The following is a 17342-nucleotide window of genomic DNA, read 5'->3' as shown; positions in this document are numbered from 1 at the left end:
TATGACAAAACATTTATTTTTACTTTTCAAATCATAATTTAAAAAACCTTTATTTAACTAGGCAAGTCAGTTTACAATGACGGCAATTGTGCACCACCCTATGGGACTCCAAATCACTGCCGGTTGAGATACAGCCTGGAATCAAACTAGAGTCTGTAGTGACACCTCTAGCGCTATGATGCAGTACCTTAGACCACTGAGCCACTCGGGAGCCCAATTACATCAGTAACCAATTTATAATAGCAATAAGGTATCTCGGGGATTTGTGGTATATGGCCAATATACCATGACTAAGGGCTGTTCTTACGTACGACACAACGTGGACCATATCCCATGCCTTATTGCTTAACTATACACTACCAGTCAAACGTTTTATAACAACTACTCATTCAAGGGTTTTTCTTTATTTTTACTATTTTGTACACTGGAATAATAGTGAAGACATCAAAACTATGAAATAACACATGGAATCGTGTCGTAACCAAAAAAGTGTTGAATTGAAATTCATTCCAGGTGACTACATCATGAAGCTGGTTGAGAGAATGCCAAGAGTGTACAAAGCTGTCATCAAGGCAAAGGGTGACTATTTCAAAACATATTTTGATTTGTTTAACACTTTTTTGGTTACCACTTGATTCCATGTGTTATTTCATAGTTTTGATGTATTAACTATTATTCTACAATGTAGAAAATAGTAAAAAATAAAGAAAAACTCTTGAATCATTTGGTTTTCTAAAACTTTTGACCGGTAGTGTACATTCTCAACAGGCCTCCACCACTCTTGTCCTTGTAGGCAGCAGTTTCTGTTTGGCTTTCTCCAATAAATATACAATAAGTGTTGTGTAGAAACAGAAAATATGACTGAAGATTCCCCTCTTTTATCTGTTCTGATCCATTCACCTATCTGAGTCTTTCAAGTCTCAACACATAGGAGAACCCGAGAAAGAAGCCTTGCACAAGTGAGTGACTGAAATGAAAGGAACATTGTACTTTGCTTCCCTCTGGTGGTGTAACTGTGTGTGTCTCAAAAGTGGTCTTTGACTGGTGGTGAAGGTAAATAATACTACAATTACCTTCATTGGATGCTGGGTAGCCTGAGAGGATAGGTAACAACAACATATTTTCTATATTTATATTAGTTCAGTACCATAACAATACAGTAAACATCAGAGGAGCATATATAAAACAATACAGCATCAGAACGGACAAATATTAAAAACAAAACATGGGATTGACAACTTTAAGACGTAGTATGAAACCAGTGACGTGTAAACTACACACATTCCTCAAAACCCGAAACATCAGCAGCATCAGTTGAATTTAACTACAAACATAATCTATAGCCACAGATAACTATAAACCCAGTGCAAGGAACCACATTAAACAAATGACAACAGCTTTCAAATATCATTTGATGTCAGACATATATGATACATTTATCACCAGTGTTAAAAAAACACCTGTTACAATTGACATGTTTTGTGTATGGGACAACAGAAACTCGTCTGGTTTCTCCCCTTTAGCTTTGGTTCTGGCTGCAATAGGTAGAGTCAAAAAATACTGTAAACAAACAAAATACAATTTCCAATACCATCATTATGATGATGCCCTAACAATGCAGGCAAACAATACTGTAGGAATACGGATAACCAAACGCCAATCACCCTTACATGCTGACCACACCGCATTCGTCGCATGCGCGAGCGTTGCAAAATAAATGTAAACATACATGTTAATCAATCATTGTGCGTCAGCGAGCACCTGCGCGGCCAGGAGCTAAAATAGGAATTGGTTTTATTTGTGACACTCAACGTGCTGCAAGTCCGGCCTCTCCCATCTCCTCATTGGTTTTTAGGAGCATATACCCACCTGGGGTATTGAAAGATGAACTTATATCCACACTCTGGTCGGTTGTAGTAATGCTGTAATGTTGGTTGCCAACCGCCATATAAAGTCCAAAGAAGAAAAAGAAGCCTGAAGGAGAGATGACGAGAAACGAATTCGGTTTACCATTTTATCTGTGGATTAATTGTCAGAGTAGAGGACCTTGTGCATTTCAGGTAAAGTAACAACCCAATGTTTATATACAGTGGGGCAAAAAAGTATTTAGTCAGCCACCAATTGTGCAAGTTCTCCCACTTAAAAATATGAGAGAGGCCTGTCATTTTCATCATAGGTACACTGTCATGTATTGTCATGTTATGTCTTGTTCCTGTTCTTTCTCTTCACTTCGTTTCCCCCTGCTGGTCGTATTAGGTTACCTTCTCTCCCTTTCCTTCCCCCAGCTGTTCCTCATCTCCTCTAACTACCTCGTTTACTCTCTCCCACCTGTTCCCTTTTTTCCCTCTGATTAGGTCTCTATTTCTCTCTCTGTTTCTGCTTCTGTCTTTGTCAGATTCTCGTTTGCTTCACCCTTGTCCCGTCCTGTCGTAATCTGCCTCTTCATCAGATGCTACGTGTGATCAGGTACCTCTGTCCTCTACAACCCGCGCCTACCCGGAGAGACCAGCAGTCTGTTGCCGCTAACCCTGCTATTCTCCTCTGCTGCTAGAAGGGGACTCTCCTGTAAAGATCAGAGGACTTTATGATTTATTTGTCGCCCTCTCTGCGGGTTGTCTATTTTGTCAACCGATACATCTGAAGAGGATTTATGTCTTCCCTGTGTTTGGACATTAAAAGACTCTGTTTCTGTTAAACCGCTTTTGGGTCCTCACTCACCTGCATAACATACACTTCAACTATGACAGACAAAATGAGAAAAAAAATCCAGAAAATCACATTGTAGGACTTTTAATGAATTTATTTGCAAATTATGGTGGAAAATAAGTATTTGGTCAATAACAAAAGTTTATCTCAATACTTTGTCATTGCCAACAAAGGGCATATAACAGAGGTCAAACGTTTTCTGTAAGTCTTCACATGGTTTTCACACACTGTTGCTGGTATTTTGGCCCATTCCTCCATGCAAATCTCCTCTAAAGCAGTGATGTTTTGGGGCTGTTGCTGGGCAACACGGACTTTCAACTCCCTCAAAAGATTTTCTATGGGGTTGAGATCTTGAGACTGGCTAGGCCACTCCAGGACCTTGAAATGCTTCTTACGAAGCCACTCCTTCGTTGCCCGGGCGGTGTGTTTGGGATCATTGTCATGCTGAAAGACCCAGCCACGTTTCATCTTCAATGCCCGTATTGATGGAAGGAGGTTTTCACTCAAAATCTCACGGTACATGGCCCCATTCATTATTTCCTTTACACGGATCAGTCGTCCTGGTCCCTTCGCAGAAAAACAGCCCCAAAGCATGATGTTTCCACCCCCATGCTTCACAGTAGGTATGGTGTTATTTGGATGCAACTCAGCATTCTTTGTCCTCCAAACACGACGAGTTGAGTTTTTACCAAAAAGTTATATTTTGGTTTCATCTGACCATATGACCTTCTCACAATCTTCTTCTGGATCATCCAAATGCTCTCTAGCAAACTTCAGACGGGCCTGGACATGTACTGGCTTAAGCAGGGGGACACGTCTGGCACTGCAGGATTTAAGTCCCTGGCGGCGTAGTGTGTTACTGATGGTAGGATTTGTTACTTTGGTCCCAGCTCTCTGCAGGTCATTCACTAGGTCCCCCCGTGTGGTTCTGGGATTTTTGCTCACCGTTTTTGTGATAATTTTGACCCCACGGGGTGAGATCTTGCGTGGAGCCCCAGATCGAGGGAGATTATCAGTGGTCTTGTATGTCTTCCATTTTCTAATAATTGCTCCCACAGTTGATTTCTTCAAACCAAGCTGCTTACCTATTGCAGATTCAGTCTTCCCAGCCTGGTGCAGGTCTACAATTTTGTTTCTGGTGTCCTTTGACAGCACTTTGTTCTTGGCCATAGTGGAGTTTGGAGTGTGACTGTTTGAGGTTGTGGACAGGTGTATTCTATACTGATAACAAGTTCAAACAGGTGCCATTAATACAGGTAACGAGTGGAGGACAGAGCCTCTTAAAGAAGAAGTTACAGGTCTGCGAGAGCCAGAAATCTTGCTTGTTTTTAGGTGACTTATTTTCCACCATAATTTGCAAATAAATTCAATGTGATTTCCTGGATTTTTTTTCTCATTTTGTCTGTCATAGTTGAAGTGTACCTATGATGAACATTACAGGCCTCTCTCATATTTTTGAGTGGGAAAACTTGCACAATTGGTGGCTGACTAAATACTTTTTTGCCCCACTGAACCAGGACAAATTAGCTAGCAACAGCAAGCTAGCTATCTACATTGCCATAAATGTTTAATGCTTTTTGACCTGTCCACAAATTAATCTAATCAGAGTTTGTTTTGATATTTCAACCTGCGTGTCCTGATCGCTTCTGGTGTGGGTGAACAAAATCAACTTGCACGCGATGGCGTACCCACGCAAGCGGGCGGTTTGGTCAGCATGTTAGGTGTCAAGAGTAACAATGTACATAGTATATAATACACACTTCTGACTGTTTCAACCGCAGATAACCGACCTTATTATAGGGAGAGAAATAAGACATTTATTAATTTAAAAACATGTAGAAAAGTAAACTGCATAATGTAGCCTAAATTTAGTTACTGTCTGTAGTGTTTCAAGTTTTTTTAAACAGCATAGGCACGATGGCATTGTCTTTGCAGGTTGCATCAACTATTGTACTGTCTGGTATATCCTGTCATGGCCGGCTGATTGGCTTACGAATCACGTCTGTCTTCTGACCACCACTCGTTCCATTCGTCCACCGGAAAGCCATGGTGCCTAGCCGTTGCCTCAATTCTTTTCCCTTGGCTGGAGGATGAATGGTGACCACGAGGGGGGCTTACAATCTGAGAAGAACCTGAATGATGACCGTGACGGGGACTTGCATGCAGAGAGTCAGTAGGATGGTTACCGTGAAGGGGACTTGCATTCTGAGAGGAAGCTGGATGGTGACCGTGAAGGGGACTTGAATTCCGAGAGGAACCTAAGAGGCAAGCATAAGCAAGCAGGTGAGAAATAGCCGACCCCCAGCTACTGGCTTTCCAAGTGCAGATGAAGGACCAGTAAGGTGACTTTTCAGTTCAAAGGTCTTTTGAATGTACACAAGATCACTCTGAACAAGTACATCAACTTTTTCCCCCGAGCTTTCTCTTTACTTTATGGGTCGTTCCATTTGATTGCAATCACTTTTTGACTGCACCCTTCTTGATTTGAACAAAACTTTCCATACATGCAAGTGGTCAGAAAGTGTATTTTTGGACCTGAAGGTCAACACTTTTAGGAGTCAGAGGTCAATGTAAAACCCATTTTGCATATCCCATTCAAGATACTCAAAAACATGTGAACACACACACACACACATACACACACACACACCCGTTCAAACGTTTGGGGTCACTTAGAAATGTCCTTGTTTTTGAAAGAAAAGCACACTTTCTTTCTCCTTTAAAATAACATCAAATTGATAAGAAATACAGTATAGACATTGTTAATGTTGTAAATGACTATTGTAGCTGATTATTCTTATGGAATATCTACATAGGCGTAGAGGCCCATTATCAGCAACCATCACTCCTGTGTTCCAAAGGCACATTGTGTTAGCTAATCCAAGATTGTCATTTTAAAAAGGCTAATTGATCATTAGAAAACCCTTTTGCAATTATGTTAGCACAGCTGAAAACTGTTGTTCTGATTAAAGAAGCAATAAAACGGTCCGTCTTTAGACTAGTTGAGTATCTGGAGCATCAGCATTTGTGGGTTCGAAATTCGTCAGTCTATTATTGTTCTGAGAAATGAAGGTTATACCATGCAACGAAATTGCCAAGAAACTGAAGATCTCGTACGCCGCTGTGTGCTACTCCCTTCACAGAACAGCTCAAAATGGCTCTAACCAGAATATAAAGAGGAGTGAGAGGCCCTGGTGCACAACTGAGCAAGAGGACAAGTACATTAGAGTGTCTAGTTTGAGAAACAGATGCCTCACTGGCAGCTTCATTAAATAGTACCCACAAAATACCAGTCTCAACATCAACAGTGAACAGGCAACTCTGGGATGCTGGTCTTCTAGTCAGAATTCATCTGTCCAGTGTCTGTGTTCTTTTGCCCATCTTAATCTTTTATTTTTATTGGCCATTCTGAGATATGGCGTTTTCTTTGCAACTCTGCCTAGAAGGCCAGCATCCCGGAGTCGCCTCTTCACTGTTGACATTGAGAGTGGTGTTTTGCGAGTATTTAATGAAGCTGCCAGGTACAGTTGCTTGCGAAAGTATTCCCCCCCTTGGCATTTTTCCTATTTTGTAGCCTTACAACCTGGAATTAAAATAGATTTTTGGGGGGTTTGTATCATTTAATTTACACAACATGCCTACCACTTTGAAAATGCAGAATATCTTTTTATTGTGAAACAAACAAGTAATAAGACAAAAAAACTGAACTTGAGCATGCATAACTATTCACCCCTCAAAGTCAATACTTTGTAGTGCCACCTTTTGCAGCAATTACAGCTGCAAGTCTTTTGGGGCATGTCTCTATAAGCTTGGCAGTGGCACATTTAGCCACTGGGATTTTTGCCCATTCTTCAAGGCAAAACTGCTTCAGCTCCTTCAAGTTGGATGGGTTCCGCTGGTGTAAAGCAATCTTTAAGTTATACCACAAATTCACGAGGCCATTCAAAGACATTTAAATGTTTTCCCTTAAACCACCCAAGTGGTGCTTTAGCAGTATGCTTAGGGTCATTGTCCTGCTGGAAGGTGAACCTCCGTTCCAGTCTCAAATCTCTGGAAGACTGAAACAGGTTTCCCTCAAGAATTTCCCTGTATTTAGCACCATCCATCATTCCTTCAATTCTGACCAGTTTCCCAGTCCCTGCCGATGAAAATCATCCCCACAGCATGATGCTGCCACCACCATGCTTCACTGTGTGGATGGTGTTCTCGGGATGATGAGAGGTGTTGGGTTTGCGCCAGACATAGCGTTTTCCTTGGTCAAATAGCTCAATTTTACTCTCATCTGACCAGAGTACCTTCTTCCATATGTTTGGAGAGTCTCCCGCATGCCTTTTGGCGAACACCAAATGTGTTTGCTTATTTCTTTCTTTAAGCAATGGCTTTTTTTCTGGCCACTCTCCGTAAAGGCCAGCTCTTTGGAGTGTACGGCTTAAAAAGTGGTCCTATGGACAGATAATCCAATCTCCGCTGTGGAGCTTTGCAGCTCCTTCAGGGTTATCTTTGGTCCCTTTGTTGCCTCTCTGATTAATGCCCTCTTTGCCTGGTCTGTGAGTTTTGGTGGGCGGCCCTCTCTTGGCAGGTTTGTTGTGGTGCCATATTCTTTCCATTTTTTAATAATGGATTTAAAATGGTGCTCCATTGTTCCAAATGTTTATCTTTTTTTTATAACCCAACCCTGATCTGTTCTCCACAACTTTGTCCCTGACCTGTTTGGAGAGTTCCTTGGTCTTCATTGTGCCACTTGCTTTGTGGTGTTGCATTATCTGGGACCTTTCAGAACAGGTGTATATATACACTGAGATCATGTGACAGATCATGTGACAGTTAAATAAAGTCCACCTAAGACCATCTAATTATGTGACTTCTGAAGGTAATTGGTTGCACCAGATCTTATTTAGGGGATTCATAGCAAAGGGGGTGAATACATATGCTTATGTTATTATTTTCATTTCATCAATTTTGACTATTTTGTGTTTGTCCATTACATGAAAAACAAACAAAAATACATTTAAATTACAGGTTGTAATGCAACAAAATTCCAAAATACATTTTGGACACTACAGTTTAAATGATTAACTTCTGTTAAAGCAAGGCTCCTGAACTCTCGTGTATTTTCTGCATTATGCAATGATATGGTCAGCGACCATGTAACGCTTTTACAACATACAGAAGTGCGCTGGTTATCAAGGGGCAAAGTATTGACACATTTTTTTAAATTGAGAGACGAGCTTAAAGTTTTCTTTACTGACCATTTTCACTTGTCTGACCGCTTGCATGATGACGAGTTTCTCACACGACTGGCCTATCTGGTTGATGTTTTTTCTCACCTGAATGATTCGAGTCTAGGATTACAGGGACTCTCCGCAACTATATTTTCTGTCTGTATTAACAAAAACAACACACAGGTCTTTCAGCCATTTAATTAGCTGTTCAGGAGTCTTATGGCTTGTGGGTAGAAGCTATTTAGGAGCCTTTTGGACCTAGACTTGGCACTCTGGTAACGCTTGCCATGTGGTAGCAGAGAGAACAGTCAATGATTTAGGTGGCTGGAGTCTTTGACCATTTTTAGGGCCTTCCTCTCACACTGCCTGATATAGAGGTCCTGGATGGCAGGAAGTTTGGCACAGGTGATGTACTGGGCCGTACGCACTACCCTCTGTAGTGCCTTGCGGTCGGAGGTCGAGCAGTTGCCATACCAGGCAGTGATGCAACCCGTCAGGATGCTCTCGATGGTGCAGCTGTACAATCTTTTGAGGATCTGAGGACCCATACCAAATCTTTTCAGTCTCCCAAGGAAATAGGTTCAATGGAATCTACAGGAATAGGTTTTGTCATTCCTTCGTCACGACTGTCTTGGTGTGCTTGGACCATGTTAGTTTGTTGGTGAAGTGAACGCCAAGGAACTTGATGCTCTCAACCTGCTCCACTACATCCCCGTCGATGAGAATGAGGGCGTGCTCGGTTCTCCTTTTCCTATAGTCCACAATCATCTCCTTTGTCTTGATCACATTGAGGGAGAGGTTGTTGTCCTTGCACCACACATTCTCTGACCTCATCCCTATAGGCTGTCTCATCGTTGTCAGTGATCAGGCTTACCACTGTTGTGTCATCAGTAAACTTAATGATAGTGTTGGATTCGTGCCTGGCAGTATAGTCATGAGTGAACACTGGGTACATTAGGGGACTGAGCATGCACCCGAGGGGCCCCCATGTTGAGGATCAGCTTTGCAGATGTGTTGTTAACTACCCTTACCACCTGGGGGCGGCCGTCAGGAAGTCCCGAATCTAGTTGCAGAGCGATTTGTTTAGTCCCAGGGCGCTTTGAGGGCACTATGGTGGTGAACGCTGAGCTGTAGTCAATGAATAGCATTCTCACATAGGTGTTCCTTTTGTCCAGGTGGGAAAGGGCAGTGTGGAGTGCAACAGAGATTGCATCATCTGTGGATCTGTTGGTGCGGTATGTAAATTGGAGTGGGTATAGAGTTTCTGGGATAATGGTTTTGATGTGAACCATGATCAGCCTTTCAAAGCATTTCATGGCTATCGACGTGAGAGCTACGGGTCGGTAGTCATTTATGCAGGTTAACTTAGTGGTCTTGGGCAGAGGGACTATGGTGATCTGCTTGAAACATGTTGGCATGACAGACTCAGACAGGAAGAGGTTGAAATGTCAGTGAAGACACTTGCCAGTTGCTCAGCGCATGCTCGGAGTACACACACTGGTAAATCGTCTGGCCCTGCGGCCTTGTGAATGTTGACCTGTTTAAATATCTTACTCAAATCAGCTGTGGAGAGCGAGATCACACAGTCGCCCGGAACAGCTGATGCTCTCATGCATGTTTCAGTGTTACTTACTTCGAAGCGAGCATAGAAGTTATTTAGCTCATCTGGTAGGCTTGTGTCACTGGACTGCTCTCGGCTGTGCCTTCCTTTGTAGTCTGTAATAGTTTGCAAGCCCTGCCACATCCGACAAGCATCAGAGCCAGTGTAGTACGATTCGATCTTAGTTCTGTATTGACGCTTTGCCTGTTTGATGGTTCGTAAAAGGGCATAGCGGGATTTCTTATAAGCTTCCGGGTTATAGTCCCGCTTCTTGAAAGCGGCAGCTCTACACCCTTTAGCTCAGTACAAATATTGCCTGTAATCCATGGCTTCTGGTTGGGGTATATACGTACACTCACTGTGGGGACGATTTCTGGATAGGGCTGCGCTCAGAGTTTCTTGCCTTAGCAAATCGTGCTGTTAAGACACTGATGTCCTTTGCAACCACGTACCTATGTGATTGTGGATTCTCGGTCCTCACTAGCATGAAAACTAAATACAGGCACAGACGGTCTGTGGGAAACGATTTAAGACAGAGACTCTCTCCAATGCAACCCAACATTGCAGATTTATGCGCATCCCTTCAAGCACACCCTTCTCATTAACCTGTGGTGAGTTATTCACAATTTTGGATGAACAAATAAGGTTTTATATGTAAGATGGCTAAATAAAGAGAAAAATGATTGATTATTATTATTTGTGGCCTGGTCCTTTAAGAGCTCTTTGTCACTTCCCACGAGCCGGGTTGTGACAAACTCACACTCATTCGTATGTTTAATAAATGTAACGCATGTTGAGTTTGTGGCAGGCTTACAATGATGGCAAAAAACAACATTTGTGAGTGCACTGACCCTGGTGCTAGAGGGGGTACGCAGCTGGAGGTTGAATGTTTGAAGGGTAAGGGAAGATAAAACGTTTGGGAACTACTGATCTAGATGATTCCAATCAGAACCCAACATCGAACTGTCTAGATCTGACATTTTTATAAAAGTAAAAATACATATACAACAGTTTGAAATACTGGGAAATCATTGGTGCAATTGTAAAAGTAGCCTATGATATGAGGCTAGCATAGCCTGCGACTTACCTTCAATTTAATTTGGCCTCTTCTTCTGCTTCTCAGACCACTTGTAACCAACTCCAGTTATTTTTGCTGTAACCAGAAGAAATTGTCAATGACTGGAAATTCCCCAAAATGTATCTAAATATTGACCTGTTGTGTGTTATTCTGTGTGTTCGTTTCTCATGTCCCATGCTAGCTATACATATTACACAAAAACTTTGAGGGAATACATGCCATTTTCTTTTGCCAGTGACTTGTGATTAGTGTCCTTACCTGAGTGTCTGAATTCTTTTGGAGGATCACGATGGAGAGACTTCGTCCAATGCTTTGCCTGAACAATGCTCTCCTTCATCAAAATGACAGCAGGCTCCTGCATTTCCCACTTCCTTTTGAAGCGCTTTTCACATAAACCGCTTTGTCCAGGCTTCAGCTCCCCTATATCTTGCTGCTTCGCTTCCATAACGGGGGGCTGTTTCTTCTTGTTCTGGCAGTTCACAGAAGCATCTTCCTCTTCATCATCAGAGCGCTCTGCATCTTCCGGATCTTTGTAAGACCTGTTGAACATGACGTAATTTTCATATTCACAGGGCTTGAAGTAGTGCACGTTCCTTGGATTCAAAGGAAAGCTGATGTTCCGCTTGGGTTTCGGCGGAGCATCGACACGTTTTAGAATGGGTCGGATGATCCTGGTCTCCGAGCTGGACCTGGGACTGGCCTGTGAACCTTCCACTTCCTCTGGAGGACACCCTGATCGCCTGCGAGTCCGGGGGATTGGAGTCGGGACAAAGCTGCTCTCCCAATTTGAGAACACCTGCTGCCTCGCAGAGACTTTTGCCCCAAAATGGCGGTTGTCATGTTCCGGTGATAACCTGGCCGGATTAGGGCAAGCATGACTACCTGGGCTATAACCTTTGGGCCTGGCAGGCTTGATAAAAGGTTTGGGCTTGTGTGCCACTCTTGCAGATTTGTTCAGCGTTTGTGATTCAGGTGAAGCACTGGGAGATGTCTCTTCTCTGTTCTCTCTCTCACACCAATCCTTTGAAACCTCTGGAGTCCTCAGAAGCTTCGGAATCCTTGGCAGCTTTGGCTTGGGGGGCAGCGAGTCGTACTCACACTCACTTTCTGACAACCTTCCTTTCTCATTATTTTTCAACACCTTCGGAATCTGTGTCAATTTCTGTTGGGATGTCAAGTCACTCTCTGCCGTAGGTTTTAGTTTCTTGGACGAGTCAGGAATCTTAGAGACCATTATCCCTAAACCCCCAGACTCTCCTCTATCCGCCACCCTCTTCTGCCTTGGTGGGGAACCTTTCTCTCTCTTCAGACTTGGTGGAGAATCTACCTCGCTCTCCCGGCTTGGTGGAGAACCTTTCCTGACAAGATGTTTGGGTAAGGACAGCTTTTTCAATCTGACTTTTTGGCATTGAATTTTTTGCTTGTGTTTGATGTCGTTCCTCTGCCGCTCTTTGACAACAGGAGACATTGACTTTGCAGGGGAATTGTGTCTGTTAGTTTTGTTCTGGGCTTTAGTCTTTGGCATTCTGGGGACTTCAGTATGTTTTGAGGGTGAGGCGTTTATGGAAGGCTTTTTGGGGATGTTTATGGAGATTTTGAGAGGAATGGTGGTGGTTGAGGATCCCTGCACATGGAGGGTTTTCACCCCAGGGCACGGGAGTGAGTTTCCACTGGCCCTCTCTATGTCCACCAACTGGCACTGTAACTCTTTGGAGTCTGAGTTCCTGCCGTCAGTTTCAGTTGAATTTCTCCTCTTCTGTGACATCTTGTCCCTACTTTGATTGTCCTCTCTCTCTTTCTCAGTTGAATGTCTCCTCTTTGGTGGCTTCTTGTCCCTGGATTGACAGCCTTCACGCTCTTTCACAGTTGATGATCCCCTCTTCTTGTCTTTACATCGATTTTCATCACTCTCATTTGAATGTCTCTTCTTGTGTGATGCATGTGGCTTTGTGTCCCTGCATTGATCATTCATAGTTGCCTTCAACCCAGAGCACTTAGTGGTTTGGGATGGTGTCCTTCCCCGCTCTGCTCTCCCATGGCTTTTCTTGTAACGTTGCCTGTCAGATGACGTTGGATGGAGGGTCTTCTCCTTTTCCATTTTTTTATGTACTTTTTTCTTTGACTTGCAGGTTTTGTATTGAGTGACAAAGTCAGCAACTTTGTCATACTTTTCTACAGGTGAACACCAGTTGTCTGCTTTGATGTTAGCTCTTAACGTAGAGGGGTTTTCAACCTTGGGAAGTGGTAATGTACTCGTCCTGCAGTCTTGGTCCTTCTCTTGCCATCTATCCTCAGAACCAGGACTGACTTTGCTTTGGGTCGTACGTTCTTGGGCTGACTCACATAGTGCTTTGGCATCAGTTTCAGGCTCTGTCCTTTTCACATTAGAAGCATGAGCCTCAATCTGAGCATGTTGCTCATTATAGCTCTCCTCTGTCTCCTGATCGGAATCCTCACTTGTATCTGACCAGAAAAAAAAGTCAATGATCGGTATGACGCCTGTCCATTGCTGCATTTCACCCTGTGTCTTATTGTCACTGGATTTATTGTCATCACCCTCTTCTTCAGTTGAATGTATCTGCTTCTTGTCCCTGCATTGACTGTCAACAGTCACCTTCCCCCCAGAGTCCTTGGGGACCTCTGTCTCCTGATCATTTGTACATGACATGGTAAAGCAGTGAGCGATTGTTATGCATCTTGTATCTTGCTGCAATCCTTTCTCTCTCTGACAACTGGAGCATAGGCCCATTTCAAACCCATTGTCAGTTTCAATACCACAAGGACAGTAGCAGGACTTATCTAAGCTGCCACTTTCTATATTCTCTAGTTGCTTTGTCTGTGTCTTATCTTTGTCTTTAGAGCAGGATTCAGGGGACACGAATTGGAGGTCAGAGCCATTCTCGATCTGGCAAAACAGTCTCGTGGCATCCTCAGATGTCAAGATGGTCAAATTCATTGGGGAAAGGGGTTCTGTGTCCGAGTCTGTTGTGAGGTCTACGACCGTTTTGAGGTCTGTGTCTGGTGCCTCTGTTTCAGCAAGCAGTTTCACAGCATCCTCTGGTGTGAGGACGGTCAAAATCATTGGGGAACGGGGTTCTGCCTCTAAGTCTGCGTTTGTTGGGAGGTCTGTGTTTGTTGGAGGGTCTACGTCCATCGTGAGGTCTGTGTTTGTTGGGGGCTCTGCATCCATCGTAAGGTCTGTGTTTGTTGTGAGGTCTGGTATGAACCACAGAGACCAAGCTCTTCCAGAATCTTTGTCAATGTCATTCAGCTTCTCGTTGACATTTAACCATGATGACCTATAACCCACTTGGGAAGAGGTGTCAACATGTACTGGAATGGGAATCTTCTCAAGCACTTCCCCTAGTGATATACCACTGACTGCAAAGAAAACCACGGCCTTCTCATCCTCTGCGGCCCAGGCAGACACATCCTGCATGATTTTCTCATCCATTTGATCTTTTAAAGCTTCTAACAGGTTAGAGGTATCCCCTCCCCAATACAACTCCAATATGGCCCCGAGACAACCATCCTTTGCCTCTGTGACTGTTGTCGCACTCTCCAGATAAGTAACCAGTCTCTGCAGCGCACATAACTTGAACTGAACTTCAGCAATTGTGGACAAATCAAGAGTGCTCTCATCTGCAACATTAGAGCTACCTTCCATGATTATCTGGGCACCACCGATGCATACAATATCAGTTGCCTGAGGGTTGGTGTGGATAAATGGTGAAGGTGATCTCTTGTCCATTTGTGTGATGACCTGAAGGACCTCATCATTGTCCTCTCCTGTAGATGCCATTGAACTTGTTGCAGATGCATCTACAGGTTTATCACACTCCAGAAGACTCTCAACTTGAACCATCTCATTTAGGACAGAGAGAGAACTTGCATCATCTTTAGCTCTTTCCCACAGGTTTTCCGCCTGTTTTTCATTGATGGACCAGGTCTGTAAAATCTTAAATGGCAGCTCATTGCCTGCATTCTCTGTCTCCATAGGCTCTGGGGACTGCTGTGGACCCATTGGCGGGACGATAGCCACTGGGGGGGGTTGAGCGGTGGCGACTGCCGTCAGGGTCATGTACCTGGGGGTGGACTTCATCTCCAGCCGTATAGTGGAGTCCTCATTACTAAACCTCTCAGGGGGGCTCGCCTGGTAGTCTTTGGTGTTTAGATGTAGTTGTGTTTTGCCTGCTTGTAAAACATCCATCTTCTCTGTGCTAGATTGTTGGGACTGAGAGGGGTCTTGTGTTGAGTTATTCCCATTTACAGGTCCATTTTTAGATCTTAAAACACTCTGGGGCCAGTGCTGTATTTCCTTGAGTGAGATCTTATGTTTATGAGGTTTTTCCTGAGGGGTGTCAGTGAGAGAAGGAGAGGAAGCATGTTGCTGTTCAGGGGTGGTAGAGGTCTGTGTGTGAGAAACCAGAGCAGCATTGCCAGGAAGATGATCTGTATGTTGTGTTATGGCTTGGGAAGGAACACTAGGTCCTAGTATACCATGGGTGTCTGCATTTGTTACCTGGGCTGCTTTTAGGTCAACAACACCAGATTCTGTACCTCCCGTGGAAGGGAAATCCGTAAAAACACACTGCTGTGCAGTCGTAGTAAAGGTCTGCACAAGTGATGTAGAATATATCGCAGGACCAGTTGTATGTCCTGATGTTGTTTCACTGTGTTTGTTGTTGACCATAGGAACAGTTGGAGTGATGTTGGCATTCTGAATGTCTGGAGAACTGTTGGTCATAGTTTGAAAAGGGTTGACATGCTTAGCCTGGAAGTCCAGCCTGGGAGACCTGATGGAATGGATGCTAGAACTTCCACTAGAGCCACCCCTAGAACGTCCACTAGAGCCACCCCTAGAACGTCCACTAGAGCCACTCCTAGAACGTCCACTAGAGCCACCCCTAGAACGTTCACTAGAGCCACCCCTAGAACGTCCACTAGAGCCACCCCTAGAACATCCACTAGAGTCAGCCCTAGAACATGCAGTAGAGCCACCCCTACGACGTGCACTAGACCCACCCCTAGAACGTCCACTAGACCCAACCCTAGAACTTCCCTTTGAGCATTCAGTAGAATGAACCCTGGAATAGGAATTAGAATGTCCCCTTGAATGTTCATTAAAATGTCCTATAGCATGTCCATTGGAATGGGTGGGATCTAACATCTGCCATTTGCTTTCAAAGTAATGGAGATTGTTATGATTCACTATCCGACCAACCATATAATCCCGGTCAGTTTTATGGTGATGGGTTATATCCTCATGCCCTCTTTCGACAATGAGCGGGGGCAAAAACTCATAGCTGGGGAAGTGGGGTTCATGCTTAGCCCATGTTTCTGTTATCTCTCCACTGCGATGTAATTTTGTAAGTCGCTCTGGATAAGAGCGTCTGCTAAATGACTTAAATGTAAATGTAAATGTAAGGTTACATTAGGGGATGCCTGGCCTCTCAGGGGTCCATAGAGGATTGGCCAATCCCTTATGTTCTGACTCGGAGCCCTTCTGTGATGGTCCTGATGATACAGATGCGGCGGCTGGGACTCTTGTGCCCCATGTCCACGGAAGTCCATTGGAGAGTTTTGTCTAAGGGAGTTGTAGTGGGCCCATATGGCAGCTTCTTTCTCATGGTTCAGCCACTGGCATTCCCTTTCCTGTTGGGTGAGGTACTGTCTTTCACCAGCAGGGGGAGCACTTTGCCACTGAGCCATATTATGGCGGCTGTATCCATCACCATTATTCCATTCTCTTGCTTTGGCATTTTCACAGGCGTTATCCATGTTGTGTCAGTTCTATCCGTCCCAGCACATTGAGTTGGGCGGTATTACAAGCATATGGGGCACCATACTCAAAAGTTCAATTGTGATAGGTCAATTCTGGAGAGAGAAAAAAGAGAAACTATTGTGAAAACTATGCAATGGTTATCCATCAACCAAGTTATTGATTTTTCTAAAATACACTGCAACATGTTTATGATATATGACTGCCAGTTGACATTATGGGCTGAAAGTTAGTTAGAGTGCAGATCACAATCAAGTGACACCATCAATATAGTACACGCTCATATAGGAGGAGCCTTTGCCCCACTCATAGCAGTCTGGGCAGAAGTAGAGTTCCACCTCAGATCAGGTTCGCCCTCCAGAGGAATCAGAGAGGGTGTTGATCCCTCCACATCTATTTGGTATATAATATCGGCATTGTTGATATCCAAGGCCCTTTCTCAGGGTTAAACCAAGGTAACTTGTCTCAGGCTAATCATTATTATAACAATTGACCACACAACAACTTTCTCCAGCCTTGAAGTGATGCGGAGAAGTGAATGAATCACACTGGTTAATCGGTTAACATAACAATGGAGCCTATTCATTCTTAGCTATGTAGACAACTTCCCTAGTCACACCAGGTTTCAAGCTATTGGCCCCTCTAGGTTTGGACCAGAGTGGTATACTACGATCACAATCAATTAAGCCAGCTAACTTTAATAAGCAACCAGATACAACTATTGATTTTCTGGTTCATAAAAAGAAGATATGAGATATGTGTTTTGTTTGTTGAATCTATTAGACCATGCCCATTAAAAATGTAGCTTTCTAAAAAAGTTAGCTGAAATGCTTATGTTACTAGCTCCTAAGAATGCAGTAAAATGTCAAACAAGTACAAAGTAATGTTTTATAATAAAATGTCGTAATGAATCAAATTCACAATCCAAATAGGGCTGTAACAGCAGTCTAAATG

At 43.6% G+C, this 17342-nt stretch overlaps 1 protein-coding gene across 2 annotated transcripts; it reads right to left on the bottom strand.

The window, feature by feature from the left end:
- Positions 1–37: 37 nt before the first annotated feature.
- LOC135559547 (uncharacterized) lies at positions 38–15980 on the bottom strand. Of its 2 annotated transcripts, XR_010460731.1 has the most exons (4): positions 10865–15980; positions 10616–10681; positions 4893–4964; positions 38–1974 (listed from the first exon to the last, which is right to left on the bottom strand). XR_010460731.1 is itself a non-coding variant. In XM_065008197.1 (3 exons), the coding sequence occupies exons 1-2, from the start codon at positions 15831–15833 to the stop codon at positions 10623–10625; spliced, it is 5028 nt and encodes a 1675-aa protein (XP_064864269.1). In that variant the 5' UTR covers positions 15834–15980; the 3' UTR covers positions 38–4964; positions 10616–10622. The 2 variants fall into 2 exon arrangements, 1 of the variants encoding a protein (XP_064864269.1); XM_065008197.1 differs by having other exon boundaries at positions 38–4964.
- Positions 15981–17342: the final 1362 nt, after the last annotated feature.

This window comes from Oncorhynchus nerka, linkage group LG23 (assembly GCF_034236695.1).
Source record: "Oncorhynchus nerka isolate Pitt River linkage group LG23, Oner_Uvic_2.0, whole genome shotgun sequence".
In the NCBI taxonomy this organism is placed as follows: domain Eukaryota; kingdom Metazoa; phylum Chordata; class Actinopteri; order Salmoniformes; family Salmonidae; genus Oncorhynchus; species Oncorhynchus nerka.
This window is presented reverse-complemented; position numbering and strand designations above follow the sequence as displayed.